This window comes from Rhinatrema bivittatum, chromosome 8, assembly GCF_901001135.1.
Source record: "Rhinatrema bivittatum chromosome 8, aRhiBiv1.1, whole genome shotgun sequence".
In the NCBI taxonomy this organism is placed as follows: Eukaryota; Metazoa; Chordata; class Amphibia; order Gymnophiona; family Rhinatrematidae; genus Rhinatrema; species Rhinatrema bivittatum.
This window is the reverse complement of record NC_042622.1, coordinates 77,650,148-77,672,592: the sequence shown is the minus strand read 5'-3', so window position 1 is coordinate 77,672,592 and position 22,445 is coordinate 77,650,148. Positions and strand designations below refer to the sequence as shown.

Below are 22,445 nucleotides of genomic sequence, written 5' to 3'. Positions count from 1 at the left end.
ATTCAGAAGACACCGGACCAGTCGTCTTCCGAAGTGCTTGGTCCCGTCCCAGCGGCGCAGCTGGAGGCTGGTGTGGCTGATGCATTGTGTGATTCGGTGTGTACCTCGGCCAGGAGCATGGTCTCCACGGTGGCTGTGTGCAGGCTTCTGTGGCTGCACAATTGATCTGCGGATATGTCATCCAAGGCCCAGCTGTGCAGCCTTCCTTTTAAAGGGAAACTGCTTTTTGGGGAGGATCTCGACCAGCAGATGGAGTCCCCAGGGGAGTCTAAAGGGAACAGACTGCTGGAGGATAAGAGGGGCAGTAAGAAGACTTTTCCTCCCTGGTCCCGTTTTCGGGATTTGAGGAGGTTTCGTTCCAGAAAAGGGGCTTCAATCTCGGGGTCGAAACAGTCTTGGGGAAGACATCAGATCCTCCAGAGATGGTTCCAGTCAAGAGACCGGAGTGGGTAAGGTTTCACAATGAAGCCAGGCTTGCCCACTCCTTGGTGGGCAGATTGTCCCATTTTTACGAGGAGTGGGTCAAGATAATCTTGGACCCGTGAGTTCTGGAGGTGGTAAGAGATAGTTACACCTTAGAATTTTCGTACCCGGTCAGGAAGGCATTTCTGGAGTCCCATTGCTCATCCTAAAGAAAACAGGATGCAGTAGAGGGGACTATACAAAGGTTGCAGGCCTTAGAAGTCATAGGTCCGGTCCCACTGAGTGAACAAGGTTAAGGGAGGTACTCTATTTATTTTATGGTACCCAAGAAGGAGGGTACCTTTCGTCCCATTGTAGATATGCGAAAGGTAAACGTATCCTTATGGGTGCCGCGTTTTCGGATGTAGACATTACGCATGGTAATTACAGCGGTTCACAGAGGCGAATTTCTGGCATCTTTGGACCTGACTGAGGCTTACCTTCATATTCCCATTCGAAAGGAACATCAGAGGTTTCTATGGTTCATGGTGCTGGGCAAGCACTTCCAGTTCTGAGCTCTTCCCTTCAGTTTGGCCACGGCACCCCGCACCTTCACAAAGGTGATAGTGGTTGTGGCGGCGGCCTTGAGGCTAGAGGGAATTCTGGTTCATCCATATCTGGATGATTGACTTATTTGGGTGACGTCAGAGGAGGAGTATGGTCAGTCCGTGCAGCGTGTGGACATCCTGAGGTTTCTGGGTTGGGTGATTAACCTAGCAAAGAGTTGTCTGGTTCCGTCCCAGTCAGAGTATCTGGGAGCCCGCTTCGAATCCCAGAAAGGCAGGGTGTTTGCGATGGTGGACAGGATGTCGAAGCTGCAGGTGAAGTGACTGTTTGAGCTTTTCAGTTCCAAGGGTCTGGGATTACTTGCAGGTATTGGGGTCCATGGCCTCGGCATTGGATTTGGTGACGTGGGCCTTCGTTCACATGTCCGTTGCAAAATTCGCTTTTGTCCCGGTGGAATCCATTGTCAGAAGAGTATCAACTACCATTACCTCTTCTAGGAGAATCCAGGTCCAGTCTTTTGTGGTGGCTCTCGAGGCACAACCTGGAAAAGGGAATGGATCTGGAAGACCCAGACTTGGGTGGTGGTGACCACGGACGCCAGCCTCAAGGACTGGGGGGTGGTGTGCCTGGGTCGTTCGGCCCAGGGACTTTGGTCCGCAGCGGAGGCGTTCTGGTCCATCAATCGTTTGGAGACCAGGGCAGTGCGCAGAGCTCTGAAGGTGTTTTAGCCCTTGATCAAGAGTCTGATGCTTCGAATATTCTATGGCAATGCAATGATGGCGGTTTACATTAATTGCCAAGGGGGGGACAAAGTTATGCAATTGCTCGAAAGGCTCAGTTATTGCTTGTGTGGGTGGAGCGCCATCTTGAGGGGATTGCGGCATCGCACATCGTGGGAGTGGACAACATGCAGGCGGATTTCCTCAGCAGGCAACAGCTGGATCCCAGGGAGTGGAAACTGTCCCTGGAAGCCTGGAATCACATCTGTGCCAGGTGGGGCGTTCCTCAGTTGGATCTGATGACAATGCGAGGCAACTCAAAGACGATAAGAATTTTCAGTCTCAGAAGAGATGCCGGCTCAGTATGGCTGGATGCTCTGTGCGCACGTGGCGAACCAAGATTCTTCTGTATCTGATTCCTCCTTGGCCGCTCATTGGTTGTGTTTTATGATGCATAGAAAGATACCCAGGGATGGTGGTGCTGGTAGCGCCGGAGTGGTCACAACATCCATGGTTTGCAGATCCGGTGTATCTGGCGATAGAATGTCCTCTTTGGTTGGCTCACCTGACAAGATTGCTGCATCAAAGACCCATATTTTTGGATCAGGAGGATCGCTTTTGTCTCGCAGCTTGGCTTTTGAGAAGTGGCAGTTGCGCCTGAAGAGATATTCGAAACCAGTAATTTCCACGTTGCTCCAAGCTCACAGACATGTGGGCACCAATGACATAGGAAAATGTGGGAGGAAGGTTCTGGAAGCCAAATTTAGGCTCTTAGGTAGAAAGCTGGAATCCAGTACCTCCAGGGTAGCATTCTCTGAAATGCTCCCTGACCATGTGCAGGTCCCCAGAGGCAGACAGAGCTCTGGAGTCTCAATGCGTGGATGAGACGATGGTGCAGGAAGAGGGATTCAGTTTTGTAAGGAACTGGGGAACCTTTTGGGGAAGGGGGGAGACTTATCCGAAGGGATGGGCCTCACCTTAACCAGGGTGGAACCAGGCTGCTGGCGCTAACCTTTAAAAAGGAGATAGAGCAGCTTTTAAACTAGAACAAAGGGGAAAGCTGACAGTTGCTCAGCAGTGCATGGTTCGGAGGGAGGTATCTTCAAATGATACTAATGATGCATTAATTGGGGCATCCCAACAGAGAGGTTCCAATAATAAGAAAGGTAGTCCAAGAGCCTATAATTAAAAACTCACCTGAGCTAAAAGATTCCAATTTATCCCTGTCAACAGAAAAGCAGAATGTAAATACAAATATTTCAAAGTGAATTTTTTATTTGTATGCTAATGCCAAAAGTCTGAGAAGTAAGATAGGGGAATTAGAGTGTATAGCAGTGAATGATGACATAGACTTAATTGGCATCTCAGAGACATGGTGGAAAGAGGATAACCAATGGGATAGTGCTATTCCGGGGTACAAATTATATCACAATGACAGAGAGGAGCATCTTGGTGGCGGGGTGATGCTTTATATCTGGGATGGCATAGAGTCCAACGGGATAAAGATCCTGCATGAGACTAAATGTACAATTGAATCTTTATGGGTAGAAATCCCTTATGTGTTGGGGAAGAGAATAGTGATAGGCGTATACTACCATCCACCTGGCCAAAATGGTGAGATGGTCGGTGAAATGCTAAGAGAAATTTGGGAAGCTAACCAAACTAGTAGTGCAGTAATAATGGGAGATTTCAGTTACCCCAATATTGACTGGGTAAGTGAAGCATCAGGGCATGCTAGTGAGAAAAGTTCTTGGATGGAATAAAAGACAGGTTTTTTTTATGGAGCAATTCGTTCAGGAACCGACGAGAGAGGGAGCAATTTTAGATCTAATTCTCAATGGAGTGCAGGATTTGGTGAGAGAGGTAACTGTAGTAGAACCGGTCTAGAGATCTTCACCTTCTGGATGTGCATTGCACTTTGTTGCTTTATTTGAAGGTCACTAATGGTTTTTGGCAGTCGAATCATCTTTTTGTGTTCATGGAGTGAAGAAAGGAGAGAGAGCCTCTAAGGCTACGATTTCTAGATGGCTAAAGGAGGCCATTTGTTCGGCCTATATTTGTAAAGGTCATGAAATTCCGTCTGGCTTCAAAGCGCATTCAACTAGGACGCAGGCAACATTTTGGGTGGAATGTCAGTTGGTGTCTCCCCAATAGATTTGTAGGGCCACTGTGTGGTCCTTGCTTCATTCTTTCACGCACAGGAGGAGGCGAGCTTCAGCGAACGTGTTGAAAGCGGGTCTTTCAGTTTCCGCCCAGTGTGGGGGTGCTTGGGTACATTCTTTTTGTCTGGACTGATCTGGGGTATGAACAGGAAAGGAAAAATGGTTCCTACCTGCTAATTTTCATTCCTTTAATACCACAGATCTGTTCAGATTTGTACTGCCGAAAGACTGATTTTTCCTGGTGGTTTTGAGCATTCTATGTCAGAAAAAATTTCTCATGCTGTTCAGAGGTTGGGCGTTTTGTCTGAGTGTTGCCCTTTTTTGCGCTCTGCGAGCCTCCACTTCAGGGTTGTGTTTTTATTTCAGTTCCAACCCAGTTTTTTTTATCCCGTTGCCCTGGAAAAAGGGATTGGTATCTGCCCTCTGGCTTGGATGCAGGTCAATACTGAGGGACTGCAGATGGCACACTCTGTTATGTGGCAGTGCCACAAAGTTTTGTTCTCTGCCTCCATCTGCTGGTAGGGATGCAAAATCCCATTTTCCGGACTGATCTGTGGTATTACAGGAACGAAAATTAGCAGGTAAGAACCAATTTTCCTATTGCCCTCTCAGAGTATACTGATGTGATCCAGGGATCCGCTCAGGTCACCCTGTGCTGCATGGCTCTCTGTGATGAGGCAGCTGGACTGCTGTTGGCTAGCCTGGGGAGGTATGGGCACATCAGGAGAGGAGGTAAATTAGCAGGGTTTGCATAGCTATTTGGAGGTGAGCTCTCGCTCACAGTTTCAGATGGTTCTTCCATGCATTTATTGTTTAAATGGTAAACGTTTAACTAAATAAAATGTACATCCTTTAATTCTTAACCTTTTTTCCACTAATCCCTCATTTTGGATTTTCTTCAGGATCAACCCTTTCCTCTTTCTCCATCTGCCCTCTGCCTCTCCCGTGCTTCCTTAGTATCGGCCCCTTTCACCTTTTGCCCAGAATCCGCTTGTATGAATTAAATGAGCAGCGGGAGCCCGTCCTGCAACTATTGATAGCTGTTTCTGTGCTGGCACCATGAGCAATTTCAAAACTTGCGGGCCAACTCTTCCTCACGTTGTGAGACCAGCAGGCAGGATGTGCTGGCCCAAAGGTTTTGAATTTGCTTGCAGTGCTGGCACAGGCAAAACAGGCTCCTGCTGCTCCTCCCGTCAGGCCCTTTGTGGGCTTTGTCGTGTATAGTCACTGGTAGAATGCTGCACACACTTTAGAGGGAGCGTTGCCAGGGACACCACCTCTCCATCCAGCTTAGAAGAACTCACCTAGTGAAATCCTGCATGTCCAGCTAGCTGTGCAGAGGAAGACAATTTACTGGGTAAATCACTTTGGAAAATTGCTCTTCATACGTCTGCAGGAGCGTGTTCTTTCCCACACTGTGCAGCGTCTTCTTAGTGTTTGGGTACTTGCCAGGTTCTTGTGGCCTGGTTTGGCCTCTGTTGGAACCAGGATGCTGGGCTTGATGGACCCTTGGTCTGACCCAGCATGGCAATTTCTTATGTCCTTATGTCTGAGCCTCTCATGGCAGGTCCTGGAAATGGTGTTACTTCTAGTGCTGTGTTTCTGATACTGTTCATGGCAGGTGGTGGAGCGACAGCTGGACACTGCACTGGTGATGGAGGATGATGTACGTTTTGAGGGATTCTTTAAGCAGCAGCTAATGAAGCTGATGGAGGAGATCAACGAGACTAAGCTAGACTGGGATCTTATGTAAGTTTTATAGGTGCTTCAGGGCTAGGGAGAATATGTATGGAAAGCTTCAGGATGATACACACACATGTGCACACAAGCAGTATACAGAGTAATCCTAGGACTATGTCCATATGCACACAATGAAGCTGGGCATACAAAGGCATTCACACAGAGACTACACACGTTCATACTTTGCAAGCACTCTGGGAGTCCACATGTTTATGTGACCACTGACTGGATGACTCTTCTCTAGCTACCTGGGGAGGAAGCAGGTGAACTCTGAGCCAGAGGAGCATGTGGAGGGAGTGAGGAAGCTGGTGCGTGCAAGTTATTCCTACTGGACGCTGGCATATGTCATCTCTCAGCAAGGAGCCCAGAAGCTGCTGAATGCAGAGCCTCTGTCCCGCATGCTGCCCGTGGATGAATTCCTGCCTATCATGTCCGACACACACCCAAAGTGAGCAACTTGGCCAGAATGGATTGAAAGCTAAAAAGAATGACTGAGAATAGAGTTCCCAGAATATGTATGCCTGGGCCTCTGTTGCTATGTGTGGATGTCTAAACGTGTGTGCCTGATGGTGCATGCATCTGTTGCTGTGTGCACATATCTGTAGCTGTTGCAGTGTGCAAATATCTGCCTCCTTGTGCAGGTACCTGTTACTGTTTGCATAACTGTCACTGTATGTGCACACCTTATGGAAAATGAGTTGTGCCAATCTGTTGGGAAGTGTGCATGCACCTGCACACCCGTGGGGGGAGAGGCAATATGTGTGCGTCTGTGACCTTTGTTGCTTTGTGGCTTATCTGTACTACGTCTCCATCTGCCTCTCTGGTTAATGCTTTGGGTCTGTGCATGCTGATGTGGCCCCTTTTAAATTGGAAAATGATGAAAGGGTCTAACACTGTGTGGTTAAAAGATAGAATGTGCGCCTCGCCAAGTGAGCAACTATGTTTAAAATCAAGCTAGATAACTTGTTATAGATAACAGTACTAAGTATTAAGAATTATTGTAAAGTGACGTGTGTGACTGGATGGGGAAGGAAAAGCTGTGCTGAAGTTAGAAAGCGATTATCTTCATGAAATATATCTGCAGGAGTTTTTGTCTGCATCAGACCTACCAAAGACAAATTATTAGTCCAAAGCCCATGAAGGATAAATTTCACAACTCCTTCCTGTTTTCAGATAGCAAGAAGTATGTGCTAACAAAATCTTATTCATCTGCTCTTGGAGCTCTAATGAAGGCTCTTTTCCTCTCTTCAGTGAACAGTACAAGGTACACTTTGTGAACCGGAATTTGAAAGTGTTCTCCGTGCACCCCCTGCTGGTATATCCTGTCTACTATGCCGACGACCCAGATTGGGTCAGTGACACAGAGACATCCACCATATGGGACAATGATGCAGTAAAGACAGAATGGAAGGGATCACAGAAAACCCGCAGAGACTTCAGGGGTGATCTACGCCACAGTGAGCTCTAGCAGTGGCACGGTAAGGACAGGGAACCGTGCTAAATCAAGGGAGCAGAGAAGAGAGACACATCAGAAGGCTCAAGGGCAGATGCACAAGAGCAATCTAAAAAAAGAGAGTGCACGTGAACTCTGGGATCTGCACCAGGGAGCAAGAGCAGAGAGAGTAGAGAACACAAGCAAGCTCAGGGCCCCATACCAGGGACCAGTCACACAGAGATAGCATAAGCAAGCTTAGGGACCCCCCACCAGGGAGCAGTTACAGAGAGAAAGCGTAAACTAGCTCAGAGACCCGCACCAGGAAGTAGTTGCAACATGACAGCACAAGTTAGCTCAAGGACCCACGCTAGGGAGGACTCGCAGAGAAAGAGAGAGCGCATGGAAACTTGGGGACCTGCATTAGGGAGCAGTCACAGGGGGGAGAGAGTGAGAGCATAAGGGCACAGGGACCTGTAGCAGGGGGCAGTCATGTAGAGAGAGAGAGTGCAAGCAAGCTTAGCTTTGCACCAGAGAGCAGTTGCAGAGAGAGAGAGAGCACAAGTGACTTCAGGGACCTCACTAGGGAGCAGAATGTTAACGAGCTTAGGGACACCCACTAGGAACAGTCACAGAGAAAAAGCATAAGTAACCTTGGACCCACATCGGGGAACAGTTGCAGAGAGAGCGAGCACAAGTAAACTCCACGATCTGTATTCACAAGGAGAGAGCAAGAACACAAGTAAACTTGGGGGAGTTGCATCAGGGACTAGTTATGAGGGGAGAGAGCGAGCAAGCTCTGGGACGTGCAACAGGAAATGGTTGGAGAGAGAGAACACAAGTGAGCTAGGGCTCAACACCAGCATATAGTTGCAGTGAGAGAGAGTGCAAGCAAGCTCAGAGAACAGTCACAGAGAATGTGTAAGCAAGCTTAGGGACCCACACCAGAGAGCGGCCTTAGAGAGGGAGCAAGTAAGCTCAGGAACATACACCAAGGCGCAGTCTCTGCTTTGCTTTTGCATAAAAGCTGGCTGATATTTACACTGGTTACTTCCCCAGGCTGCTCTTACAGCCTCTGGCTTAGCTGGTGCCCAAGTATGGATTTTAGTGGGTCCTAGAACAAACTAAAACTAGCTGTCCGTTAGGAAGGAGATGCTGAGATGTGTGCATTTTTTTTTTTTCTGTTCAGAAATTTCCTAGCGTGTAGCCAGATGGACTCAAGACCAATGGATTTATGCTCTGCTGCCAGCAGATGGAGATGGAATCAGGTTTCAAAGCTGACATCACCTTGGATACACCCCTGCGGTGACCTCAGCCCTTCAGTATTTCTCAGTCTCCAGCAGATGCAGACATCCTTTTCCTATGGGGATTGCTGTACCTTTTGGAAGAAGAAATTCTCCTTTTAAATTGGAGAAAAGATTGAGCCCCACTCTCCTGCGGTGATACCTAAACGTCCCTCCCCCAGTTGAAAATTCCTGAGGTGATTTCCAAGATCCCTCAGGTGTGCCAGTTCCCAGTGTGGACTTTGCTGCTTAAGCAGCTGAAAGGCAGCAGGTGTAGGAAGCCAAGCATGGCGATGATGGCCAAAGCCCTTTTCCCCCCGCAGCTGCAGACCGTCTCTGTACTCAGCCGGTAAGTGTTGAGCCCAGGTAACTGTAAAAAAAAAAAAAAAAAAAAAAGAGGATTTCCTCTCTATTCAGAGACATTGGAGTGGTTTCGGTAAGACTTCCTCCGATCTCCTTGCTCGGCGTGCCGTACCGACATCATTCCCGATCCCGTTGGGGTAAAGGGAAGTGGGTTTCCAAGCAGGTTGAGTGGCCCCCTGGTGGGCTAGGCACCACTTTAGGCTTGGTCGTTACACCGCATGGTAGGCCGCAATGGCGCCATCTTGTGCACATTATAGTGCCTATATTGCCCATCATAGAGCTTCGGTACATGCAGTGCATGTTGGCACTGCACATGTGCTGTGCGCATAACATTGAACACGTACATACACGCACAACTTACTAGTTGCAGAATACAAGTAAAGTCGTGCATGCCCCTTCCTGTGGCCCGCGTAAGTACCTGAAACCTGTGTGCAAAAAATTTTAAGTGCGAGTTGTTTGAACACAGTTACCATCGCCAATGGCTCTGGCAGCAAAGAAACATAATCGCTTTTCTCTCTGCGCTGCTTGTCATATTAGGGCTGCATGGTCTGACCTGGATTCTTGCTTATGTCAGCACTGTGAGGGGAGAGCTGGCCTCCCCAGACTTTAAGCCTGGTTCCTCCCATTCAGAGGATGGGTCAGTCATAGCCTTAACCGGAAGTACCCCGGGACTGGGTCATCCATGGGAGAGGGAAATTTAGTGGCACCTACCCCAGTACCTCCTGGGCTAGGCATGGACCCAGCAGTCTTCTCTTGGGTGGAATTCTTTCAAAGCCTTCAAGCCTTTGTACAAGCGTAGTCTGCTACCCTCACTTGCCCCTGTCTGGACGGAACCTCAGCCGGTAAGCCCGCCCTCTCCCAGTTCTATTGGCAGACCCTTGAGGCATTCCTTGACTCACCAAGGGTATCCATGGCAGGGACCAGAATGGCACGGATGAAGAAGAGGATCCAGATTCCTTGAAAGATGGGGAAATCCCCTCTGGTTTAGATCCATATCAGACCATGTTACAGTTTTTCCATAGAGATGAATTGCCGACCCTGGTTTCCCAGATCCTGAATATGCTGGGAGTTCCTGGGGAAGACTTTTATGTTAGAACCAAAGAAGAATCCCATTCTGATTTCCCTACGGAAAGCCTCTTGCTACTTTCCAGTAATGGAAGCCATCCAGGAGTTGATTGACCTGAAATGGGATGCCCCAGAAGCAAGTTTAAAAGTGGACGAGTGTTGGAAGCTTTATAACCACTGGATCTGGCAGTGAGAGAACTTTTGCGTTTTCCCTAAAGTGGATGTGCTGCTCTGGGCTGTCTCTGCGAACAACTATCCCAGTGGAGGGAAGAGCAGCCTTAAAGGATGTGCACAATAGGTGGATGGAGTCCATTCTTAAACAGGCCTTTGACGCAATAGCAATGACCTTACAGATGCTTCTTGTTGTGCCTGGGAGCTTGTTCATGCCTACTCCTCTCTCAGGAGGTGGATAACTTGTGAATGGTTATGGAACCCGCTGCTGCCTTTTTAGCTGAAGCAGGCTCGGACCTAGACCATAACTTGCCAGGGAAGTGGCCTCGGTGGTGGTGGCCAGAAGATAGCTATGGCTGTGGAATTGGTCAGCAGACGCAACCTCAAGGCAAATCTCACAAGATGCCCTTTAAAGGATCACTCTACTTCGGAAATGGAATTAGAAAAGCTGACCAGTAAATGGGGTGAATCTCCAGTACCCCGGCTAACAGAAGATAAGAGAAAGCAGTTATAGCGCCCTCTCGCCAATGAGGGGTTGATCCAGGGGCTCCCAACGCTTTTGCCCCTACAGAAACTCAACATTTCAGTGGTCTCGGCCCTTTAGGATTTCTGTCTTTCGGAGTTGGTAGCCAAAGAGAGGGTCAGGCTCGGGTTCAGGTTCGTCCCGAATCCCCCAGTGAAGTTTTTCCACACATGCAACCACTTAACTTCCACGGAACACTGAGATAAGAGGTTGACTGTCTCTCTTCTACCAACGTGGGTCGAGATCACTTCGGAAAAATGGGTACTGGAGGTCATGCAAGAAGGATATGTGCTGGAATTTCTCAGTACTCCTCGGGACATATTCATGATATCTCCTTGCCACTCCCAGCACAACAAGCAGGCAGTGGAGACTACCTTGTTACGGCTCCTCAGGATGAGAGCTATAAACCCAGTACCTGTGCCCCAGGAAAATACGAGGCGTTATTCCATCTATTTCATCGTACCTGAGATGGCAGGTTCCTTTCGCCCCATTCTGGACCTCAAGAGCATCAACAGATATCTATGAGTGATTGATTTCCACATGGAAACCCTATGCTCTGTGATAATGGCCATACAATCAGGAGAGTTATTAACCTCCCTGGACCTATCCGAGGCCTACCTACATATTCCAATCCACTAAGAACATTCGGGCCGATACAGTAAAGTCCGCGGGAGAGCGGGCAAAACACCTGCTCTCCCGGCGCGCGCACAGGCCACTCTCCTGTGCGCGTGATTCTCTATTCAAATGAGGCCCGGCGTAAAAACAGGTGAAAGGAGGCGCTAGGGTCACTATCGCGTCCCTAGCGCCTCCTTTTGGACCGGAGCGGCGACTGTCAGCGGGTCTGACAGCCGACGCTCAATTTTGCCGACGTCTGTTCTTGAGCCCGCTGACAGCCACGGGCTCGGAAACCAGATGCCGGCAAAATTGAGCGTCCGGTTTTCAACCCGACAGCCGCGGGCCGACTTCAAATTTTGTTTTTTTCCGAAACTTTCGGGACCTCCGACTTAATATCACCATGATATTAAGTCGGAGGGTGCACAGAAAACTACTTTTTCTGTGCACTTTCCCGGTGCCCAAAGAAATTAGCGCCTACCTTTTGGGTAGGGCGCTAATTTCTGAAAGCAAAATGTGCGGCTTGGCTGCACATTTGTTTTCTGAATCGCGCGGGAATACCTAATAGGGCCATCAACATGTATTTGCATGTTGCAGGCGCTATTAGGTTCGGTGGGTTGGACGTGTGTCTTCGGCCCCTTACTGAATAAGGGGTAACGCTAGCGCGTCGAAAACGTGCATCCAATGGCGGGTTAACAGTGCGCTGCATCGGCCCACTTGTTTTCTTATGCTTTGCGGGTACTGGTCCACCATTATCAGTTCTGGGCACTGCCCCTTGGACTGGCTGCCACCTCCAGAACATTTTACAAGATTATGGTGGTCGTAGTGGCAGCGTTGAGAAAAGAGGGAATCCTGGTGCACCCGTAATTGGACAACTGATTGATCTGGGCAAAGTCCATGGAAGAGTGTCTCCGGGTGCCCAACAGGGTGGCTTCCTTGCTTCAGGAACTTGGTTGGGTCGTAAACCCTCCCAGTCCTTGGAATATCTGGGAGTCAGGTTCGACATTAAGCAGGGCAAGGTTTTCCTCCCGATCATGCGGATAATGAAGTTGATGTCCCAAGTGCGACTTTGGATGAACTTGATACGCCTGATAGTGTGGAGCTATCTTCAAGTCCTCGGTTTGATGGCAACAACCCTGGAACTAATGCTGTGAGCGAGGGCACACATGCAACCACTTAACATTCCCTGCTGTCACGTTGGAACCCACTGTCTCAAGACTATTCGATTCGCCTCCACTTACCGATGGAAGTATGCTCTCTGCTCCAGTAGTGGCTGCAGGAAGCTCATCTGGGCAGGGGTGTACCCTGCCCCCTCCAAATTGGCTGGTCCTCATGAAAGAAATGAGCCTCTAGGGCTGGGGAGCTCACTTTCAGGAACTGGGGGCCCAGGTACATTGGACCAAGTAAGAGGCCCTCTGAAACATAAACCGTCTGGAAGCCCGGGCAGTCAGATTGGTGTGTCTACAGTGCAGCCACAAACTCCAGGGTCAAGCAGTCCGCGTAATGTTGGACAACACAACAACGGTAGCCTACATCAACTGCCAGGGTGGAACCAAAAGCCAGCAAGTGTTAAGGGAGATCTCCTTATAGAATGGGCAGAAATACATCTACAGATCTCAGCCTCCCACATTGCAGGAAAAGATGTCAGTACAGACTTTAAGCAGGGAGAGTCTGGATCCAGGAGAGTGGGTGTTGTTGGCCAGAGCCTTTCAGGTGGTAGTAGATTGCTGGGGTCTCCTGTCCATCAACCTGCTGATCGCATCTCACAATGCGAAGGTTCCCCAGTTCTTCAGTCGCAGAAGAGATCAGTTGACCCTGGTGATCGACCCTCTTTGTTCAGACCTGGCCAGAAGAAGAGCTGCTATAGGCCTTCCCTCTGTGGCCCCTTCTGGGCAGGGTCATTCTCAGAATTGAGTGCCACAGGGGATTAGTTTTATTAGTAGCTCTAGATTGACCCAGGCGGCCGTGGTATGTGGACATGCAGAGATTCCTAGTGGAGTTGAAACCTGCAACAGCAGGAACTGGTCCTTCACAAGGATCTGCCTCTATTCTGTCTTACGGTCTGGCCCTTGAGAAGGCTTGCCTGATGAAGTGAGGTTATTCGGCAGCAGTAATTGCCACCTTACTCCGCACAGACGTTCTCTCTGTTCCTAGCGTATGTTTCGTGTCTGGAGAGTATTTGAGGCCTGGTGTGAGGAATGTGGTGTTTCCCCTCAGATGGTCAAAATCCCACTAATTCTGGAATTTTTGCAGGACGGCTTGAATAAAGGTTTGATCCTTAACTCCTTGAAAGGTCCATGTAGCAGCTCTCTCCTGCTTTCAGGGTGAGGTGAACGGAACCCGCCCGTCGGCTCATCCGGATATGGCCCATTTTCTGAAAGGGGTGAAGCACCTCCAGCCACCCCTATGGTGGCTGGTCCCCTTGTGGAATCTTAATCTAATATTGAAGTTTTTGGTAGGGCCATCCTTTCGGTTGCTGAGCAGTAAATCCTTTGGTATAACCCTGAAAACGGTGTTCTTGGTGGCTATATGCTTGGCACGTTGCATCTCTGAACTACAGGTATTGTCTTGGGAACCGTTCCTCTGGATGACTCCAGGAGCATTACATCTTCGTACTGTACCATCCTTCTTGCCCAAGGTAGTCTTGAAGTTTCATTTGAAGCAGTTCATTTTGTTGCCATCCCTAGATAAGCACAAGGATGCGGAAGAATACCGCCGCCTCTGCCATTTGAATGGCAGTAGGCTTTTGGTGCGGTATCTGGAAGTTTCAGAACCGATCCGAAAGATGGTAGAAGGAAGCAGGGTGAATCAGCTTCGCAGGCTACCATAGCTCATTGGATTAAAGAGGTGGTCACAGGAGACTGTGGAGATGTGAAAGCCATTACCTCTTCAGGTTAAAGCTCATTCCACTAGAGCTCAGGTAGTCTCATGGTGGGTGGGTGGAAGCTAGCTGCTGTTTCCCATCGACATCTGCTGAGCGGTCCTCCTTGCACACCTTCTACAGGTTCTATTGCCTAAATGTTCAGACCCGATTGGGAGTAGCTTTTGTACATCCCATTGGTCCTGAGTCCATCTGGCTACATGCTAGGAAATGGAGAAATGACTTACCTGATAATTTCGTTTCCCTTAGTGTAGACAGATGGACTCAACATCCCGCCCACAGCTGCCCAAGAATGGTGCCAAGGATTCGCTTGTGGAGTGGATATCAATTCCAAGACATTACGGGTAAGCCGTCATACAGTCCCTAGAATAGGGTATCTATAATCGTACTGGGGTTCAGTGTTTGGTTGAGTACAGTTACGGTTAGCTGTTTTTAATCACATTTTTTCAATACTATGTCCACAGTGGCTTTTGAAGAGAATACTGAAGGGCTGAGGTTCTTGCAGGGGTGTATCTAGGGTGACGTCCGCTTTTAAATCTGACTCCATCTCCTTCTGCTGGCAGGGGAGCATAAACCCATTGGTCTTGAGTCCATCTCTCTACACTAAGGAAAACAAAATTATCAGGTAAGTAATTTCTCCATTTTTAATAAAGGTGCCAACCTGTATTACACAGATGTGTGATTATAATTGAAACAAACCTGATCTTATACATATGTGATCAGGGTATTGACAAAGCTAAAGGATAAACTATTCTTTCAGTTCTTTGGAGTAAATACTACAGGGCCCTTGTGACACCAGGGGAAGAGGGTCATGCTTAACAGGACCGAGTCGAGTAGGACAATAAAGATGCAGCAGAGTGTTACACCAAGGAGTGACAGCAAAGGAGAACAATTTAAAGGTGATAACTGCAACCTAATACTTAATGCGTTCAGCAATAGGAAGCCAATGCAGCTCCATACGAACAGGGGTAATGTGATCCCTTCTGTTAGTGCCGGCAGTAAATCGCACAGCAGTATTAAGGAGCAATTGAAGAGGTTTTTTTTTAAAGTAACTGCAGGTAGACCCATAAGAATGGAATTAGTCATCCACAATATGAGGGATGGAAGCTTGTACTACGGATCGAAAGTTGGCCTTATCTAACAAATGTTTAAGGCCACAGAGGACGCGGAGTTTAAAGAAACCCGACTTTATGATACTTTTGACATGGGGACAAAATGATAGGGCAGGGTCAATTAAAATGCCCACATTGCGAATGTATGAATTAAGCCAAAAGCGATGTTCTCAATCACGATTGAGTGATGTGGAGTCTTAGAATGAGGGTGCTGAATCAACACAAAGTGGGTTTTAGAGATATTAAGAGACAACTTATTGAAAAATAACCACCTCTTAATGGTCAACATGCACAAATTCACCAGGCCCACTGTCTCTGTCCAGGAAGGTTAAACCCAGCCGAAAAACTGAATATCGTCTGTGTAAAGTTTGTACCCATTGCACAACCCAGCTAGCACTTTACACAGCAGTGTTAAATACAAATTAAAGAGCATGATTGAAAGGGCTGACCCTTGTGGCAGACCAGTAATAATTTCAGCCCAATGTGAGTGTTTGTTATCAAACTCAACACGTTGGTACTGATATGAAAGAAAAGAGGTGAACCATTGCAAGACTGTACCCGAAATACCGCATTTGCGGTATTTCGGGTACAGTCTTGCAATGTAAAAGAATGGCAATGTAAAAGAATGGCACGTAAAAGAAAAGGCAATGTAAAAGAATGGCACGGTCTACTGTGTCGAATTCGGCTGTGATATCTAAAGAAACAAGGATGTAGCTATTACCTGAATTGAGACCTCTTCTAAATGAATCAAAGAGAATATCAGTAATTTAGCACTGAGTGATTTTCTAAAGCTGAACTGGTGGGGATCCAGAATTTGCTTGGTCTCAAAGTCAGTCAATTGAATGAGAACACAACTCTCCATCAATTTGCCTAAGAAGGGAAGTGAAGAGATTGGCCTGTAATTATTGGGATCTGACTGATCCAAATTGGATTTTTTTTTTTTTTTTTTAGAAAAGGTTTAAAAGAAGCTTGAGGAAAATAGGAAACACCCCTTCAGTTTAGGAAGGATTGACTAAAACTTGAAGAGAGGGTAATAATGCGTCTTTGATCCCCGTCAACACAGATATATTGCAGGGGTTAAAGGCACAACGTGCAGGATTCAATTTAGCAATTACCTGACCAAGTTCCAGAGAAGAGGTGGGGTCAAATTCACTCAAAGTGGATTTTAGCTCGGCTCTAGAGGAGGAAAGCCAATCGGAACAGTGAAAAAGGAGGCAGAAAGTGTGGCAGCTTTACCCATGAAATAGTCTAAAAAGTCATGGTATTCAAGTCCACTTGGAGGAACTGAGGCCGTACCAGATGATCCTGGTAATATGTTGGTAAGAGATTTAGCTATTTTAAAAGGTTCTTTGGGGTTGTAACCACTATCATGAATCCATTTAGAATAAAAGGCATACTTCAAATCCTGAACCGAAGAATGATACAAACTTAGCAAGGAGCGATGTTTTTGCCAATGATGTTCACTGCGACGCAATTGAAGTTTAAGGGATCTCACAGCAGGGGTCAACCAAGGGGAAAATTTCCTTGAAAATTTATGCTTGGACACTAATGGGACAACACTATTGAGCAAGTCGACCATAATGGAGGTCCAGTTTGAGACTCCATCATCAATAACACTGAGGAACAATTTTTAACATAATTCCTGTTGAGTTCGATTTTTCAGCTGTTTTAGACTTAAATAGGCATGCTGATTTCAAAACTGCAGTTAGTTTTCTTCTATCACGTCAAGTTTTTTCTCTACAGCCTATCGTAGGCCTGGATCAAAATGCACTAAATATCGCATGCGATAGGAAAAGGGGCATGTTTTATGGTAATAGCGCACTTTGCGATAAACAGCCTATCTGGATAACTTTTTCGCATTTTGCGGTAAGTGCCAGAATTGTTGTAATTCCTACCTACGACCACTAGGGGAGGAGAGATGTTTTTGCAAATAGCTTTTTCAGTATTTTAAGCTGCTAGGGGAGACAGAGCACAGCCTACCACCTCTGGGGGGGGGAGAGAGAGATGTATGTTTGGTAGCAGAACTTTTCTACTTGTACACAATTTGACTTACAGTAGCAATATATAGCCTTTTTATGAATAAAATAACTCTAAATAAACAGTATATTCAGGTAACTTTTTCTTTTATTTCCTTTGTATGTACATTTTGTATGATTTTTGGGACAAAGGGAGGGTGTCCTGAACCTTAAAAGGTTGACGTGATAGAGAAAAACTGGGGTCATTTTTGGATTCAGATGTCAAGTTAGTCAAAAACAGGTGTCAGATCTAAGTCAACGAAAATTGTGTTCCCCAGTGTAATAGATGGGCAAAATGAACTGAAGTTAGAACAGTTTTGGAATATCAATGTACCCTCTAGAAACGAGGGACCCGCCAGTGTTGGTCTCAAGTATCCTGGAGGTAGAGGGGCACGGAACTTTGAAGTTAATTAAAAAGTGGTCAGACCACGGCCCGGTGGTGATTACCACTGACTCTGTACAACTGTCAAATACAGCATTATTGACAAAAATGAGGTCCAAAATGTTGCCCTGCTTGTGGGTGGCTGAGGAGATTATCTGTTCCCACCCCACTGAAGAAAGAATATGGTGGAGTTAAGCATCAGTTCATATGACTTTTCTTTTTCCCTCACAATGAAATTGGCAACTGCTGTTGTGTTTGCCAGGTGTTAACCCCCTTCTGGTGTGAGTAATATCTGCCTCTTCTCTCTTTTTCTCCTGCAGGTGGCTGTTAGGTTCAGACCGGGATTGTTTGCACTGGCAAGGTTTGTTGTCCTGAGTAATGCTCGGCCACTGTCTTCTCCAGCTTCTGCTCAGGACTTGCAACTCCTGGCATCTGTCAGAGGCTGGCATTGCTAAACTCGCTACCAGATGGACACTGGCTGTGGACATCAGAGGAACAATTTTCTTACAGTTCAGTGCAGATGCAAGTTTTATCCTGCCCTTTTGGCCATGCACAGAAGCATTTTTTTTTTCTGTCTTGGTGTTAGTAACTCAGCCCCTCTGTTGCAGCAACTCCTGGCCAAAATAGTCAGAAGCATTCCAATGACACTTGGACAGAAAAAGTAAAGGACAGCACTGTTTAAAGGACTTCTTCCTCTACATCCTCACACAGTAGTTGAAAATACCATACTTTTTGTCTACAAAATGTAAAATCATTTTCATTGTTGACTGGTCTTGTGTTGTTGTAAAGCTTTCACGTACAGCGTGAGTGGATATCTGGGCATTGTTGTTGTTTGATGTGACAGAGTGAAGTAGAGCAGGGATAATCCTATTGCAGAGCAAGACCAGCAACATCTGCCCCCTGCGCCAAAGCTCACTGAGCCTATCTTTCTGATTTTTCTCTATATCTATAGTTCCATTATTTCCACACCCGTTTTTCTCCTTGTTTTAACCCTCTACCCCTCCAGCTGCCAGGCAGGGGCCAGGCTACATATTTATTTTTTTAAATTATTGCCTGCTCATATCTCTTCTATGACAAACAGGGACTGCTGTAGTAGGTGTCCTGCTTTTTTCCTGATTAGGCCTTCAGCTGGCCCTGACAGACAGTAGAATTGAACCTGAACTCTGTAGCCTGAGTCATGGGCCAGCCCATATGGGGAAGGTATGATCTTAAATCTTGGGGCTGCATAGCACAGGCCCAGACTCTGTGTATTCTAGGGCTAGGTGGGACTGTGGAGAGATGGAAGTTTTTGTTTTTAAACAAGGAAGTTTAAATTTTACAATAGAAATTATTTAAAGCAGCATCAGATACACTTACTCATAAAAATATAAGATCACTTACATAATGTTTAACCAGCAGATTTCCTGGTGTGTAGCCAGATGGACTCAGGATTAGTGGGTTATGCTCCCCTGCCAGGAGACTGAGTCAGATTTCAAAGCTGACCTCACCCCTACGTACACCCCTGCAGTGACCTCAGCCCTCCAGTATTCTCTGTCTCCAGCATATGGTTGATGTATCTATTTCTATGGGATTGCTGTACCTTTTGGAAGGAGAAATTCTACTTTTTAAATTGAAGGAACATTAAGCCCCGCTCTCCTGCGCTGATATCTAAAGCTCCCGCCCCCAGTTGAGAATTCCTGAGGTGATTTCTGAGATCTCTCAGAGGTGTGCCTTAGTCCGGTAGCTGGTTCCCGGTGTGGACTTTGCTGCTTAAGCATCTGAAAGGCAGCGGGTGCAGGAAGCCAAGCACGGCGGTGACAGCAAAGCCCTCTCCCTCCACAACCGGAGACTGTCTCTGTACTCAGCTGGTAAGCTCTAAGCCCAGGTAAGTTTAAAAAAAAAAAGGGTGGAGGCTGGGGGAGAAGATTTATTTCCCGATTCAGAGACGTTTGGGGAGGGGTTTCAATAAGATTTTCTCCAGTCTCCTTGCTCGGTGCGCCATACCGACATGGTTCCCGAACCTGTTGGGGTAAGGGAAAGTGGGCTTCGGAGCGGGTTGAGCGGCCCCCGATGGGCTTTAAGGCTTGGTCAGCACACTGTGTGGTAGGCCGCAATGGTACCTTCTTGTGCACGTCTGTGTGTGCCGTATTGCCCTCCATAGAACGTTGGTACACGATGTGTGCACGCATTGCGTGCATAATGTCGCGTGCGTACATACGTGCACAACTTCTAAGCACATAACCAGGAACAGCTGGGCGCACAGGCTGTATATGCCTTGCTGTGCCCCGTCTAGGCGCTCAAAATCTGTGTGCATAATAATTTTTAAACGCAAGCCATTAGAACACATATTTACTGCCACCAATGGCACTGGCAGCCAAGAAACAGAAGCGCCTTTCTCTCTGTGCTGCTTGTCATATTAGGGCTTCACCATCTCACCTGGATTACAACTTATGTCAGCATTATAAGGAAGACCAAGGAGAGCTGGCCTCTCTGGTCTTTGCCAAGCCCAGCTCCTCCCAGTCAGAGGAAGGGTTAGCCATGGCCTTAATTGGAAGTACCCTGGCCCTGAGTACTCCCTTGACTGGGTCATCCAAGGGAGAAGGAAATTCAGTGGCTCCTACCCCAGTACCTCCTGGGCTAGGCATGGACACGGCTGCCTTCTCTTGGGTGGAATTTTTCCAGGGTCTACAAGCCTTCATACAGGTGCAGTCTACTACCTAGATTGCCCCTGTCCTGGTGGAACCTCTCCCAGTCCTATCAGCAGACCCCGAGGCATGCCTCTCCTTACCAAGGGCATCCCTGGTAGGGACCCAGATGGATCAGACGAAGAAGATGATCTGGACTCCTTGGAAGAAGGGGAAATTCCCCCTGGGTTGGAACTGTATTGAACCATGTTGCGGTTTTTTCATTGAGACGAATTGCCAGCCTTGGTTTCCCAGACCCTGAAGACACTGGGAGTCCCTGGGACCGATTTTATGATGGAACCAAAGAAGAATTCCATTTTGATTTCCCTACGGAAAGCCTTTTGCTACTTTCCAGTACTGGAAGCCATCCAGGAGTTGATTGACCTGGAATTGGATGCCCCGGAAGCAAGTTTTAAAGGGGGATGAGCATTAGAAGCTCTATACCCACTGGCTCCATCAGTGAGAGAGCGTTTGCATTTCCCTAAAGTAGATGCGCTGGTCTGTGCCGTCTCTAAGCGAACAACTATCCCAGTGGAAGGAGGAGCCTTAAAGGACAATAGACGGATGGAGTCCATCCTTAAACAAGCCTTTGCAGTAGCAATGACCTTGTAGATTGCTTCTTGTAGTGCCTTCTCCTCTCTCGGGAGGTGAATGACTCGGGAGCGAATTCCAGAGTGGTTATAGAACCCACCGCAGCCTTTTTTTAGTGGACGCAGGCACTGATCTAGGTCCGTACTTTAGCCAGAGAAGTGGCCTCAGTGGTGGTGGGCAAAGACAGCTATAGCTGTGGAATTGGTTAGCAGATGCAACCTCCAAGGCCAGTCTTATAAAGATGCCCTTTAAGAGATCACTCCTTTTTTTGGAAGCTAATTGGGGCAGATCTCTGGTCCCCTGGGCTATTGGAAAATAAGAGGGAAGCAGTTACAGTGCCCCTTGCCTATGTGGGGGCTGATCCAGGGGCTCCCAAAGTTTTTTGCCCCTATAGAAACTTGACATTTCGGAGGTCTTGGCCCTTTGGGAGGTCTTTGTAGTCGACAGCCCCAAGAGAAGGGCAGGCTCAGGTTCAGGTTTGTCCCGAACCCTCCAATGAAACTTTGCCGATGCACCCTTGGAACAAGGAGATAGGGGGTTGGCTGTCCCTCTTCTTCCAGAGGTGGGTCGAGATCACGTCAGACAAATGGGTACTGGAAGTCATACAAGAAGGATGTGCGCTAGAATTTCACAACACTTCTCAGGATGTAATCATGATGTCTCCTTGCCACTTCCAGCACAAGAAGCAGGCAGTGGAGATTACTCTTTTAAGGCTTCTCAGGATAAGGGCTATAATCCCACTACCTGTTCCCTAAGAAAATATGGGGTGGTGTTCCATCTATTCATTGTACCCAAGAAGGAAGGCTTCTTTCACCCATCCTGGACCTCAAGGGTGTCAACTGGCATCTATGATGTGAATAATTTATGTATGGAAAACATTACGCTCTGTGATAATGGCACATACAATTGGGAGAGTTCTTAACCTCCGTGGACCTATCCAAGGCCTACCTACATATTCCAATCTGTCTAGAATTCAGTTTCTTATGCTTTGTGGTACTGGTTAACCGTTATCAGTTCGGGCACTGCCCCCTTTGGCCTAGCCATCACCCCCCCAGACACATTTTCCAAGATTATGGTGGTTTGTAGCGGCAGACATTGAGAAAAGTGGGAATCCTGGTGCACCCATACTTGGATGACTGGTTGATCCGAGCCAAATCCATGGAAGAGTGTCTCTGGGTCACCAACGATGACCTCCTTCCTTCAAAAACTCGGTTTGCGTAGTTAACCTGTATGAGCAGTCTCAAGCCATCCCAGTCCTTGGAATATCTGGGAGTCCAATTCATCACCAAGCAGGAAAGGTCTTCCTTTCGACCATGCAGATAATGAAGTTGATGTCCCAGGTGCCTCCATTGCTGAGCATGATGTGCCCGACCGGTGTGGAGCTATCTCCAAGTTCTTGGTTTGATGGTGGCAACCCTAAAAATGGTTGCCATGGGTGGAGGGCACGCACGTGACCACTTCAAAGATCACTGCTGTCACGTTGGAACTCAAGTCTCAAGACTATTCATTCACCTCCACTTGCTGATAAGCGTATGCTCTCAGCTCCAGTGGTGGCTGCAGGAAGCTCATCTGAGCCAGGGTGTGCCCCTGTCCTCACCGAACGGGCTGGTCATCACAACAGCCGTGACTCTCTGGGGATGGAGAGCTCCACTTTCAGGAACTTTTGTCCCAGGGATGCTGGACCAAAGAAGAGGCCCTCTGGAACATTCAACCATCTGGAAGCCTGATCAGTCAGATTGGCGTGTCTCAATTCAGCCACAGA

At 47.6% G+C, this 22,445-nt stretch overlaps 1 protein-coding gene across 2 annotated transcripts in view; it reads left to right on the top strand.

Moving 5' to 3' along the window:
• CERCAM (cerebral endothelial cell adhesion molecule) overlaps window positions 1-18,241 on the top strand; it is a 48,878-nt gene extending 30,637 nt beyond the window's left edge. Inside the window, exons 10-14 of one of the 2 annotated variants that reach the window (XR_003858281.1) lie at window positions 5,472-5,599; window positions 5,835-6,038; window positions 6,842-7,068; window positions 14,681-14,819; window positions 17,750-18,241. Coding sequence is in view for 1 of the 2 variants with exons in the window: in XM_029613238.1 (XP_029469098.1) it covers window positions 5,472-5,599; window positions 5,835-6,038; window positions 6,842-7,058 (549 nt within the window). In the remaining variant the exon portion in view is untranslated. The remainder of the gene's footprint in view (window positions 1-5,471; window positions 5,600-5,834; window positions 6,039-6,841; window positions 7,069-14,680; window positions 14,820-17,749) is intronic. The other variant, XM_029613238.1, reaches the window with a different exon arrangement.
• The last annotated feature ends 4,204 nt before the right edge of the window (window positions 18,242-22,445 follow it).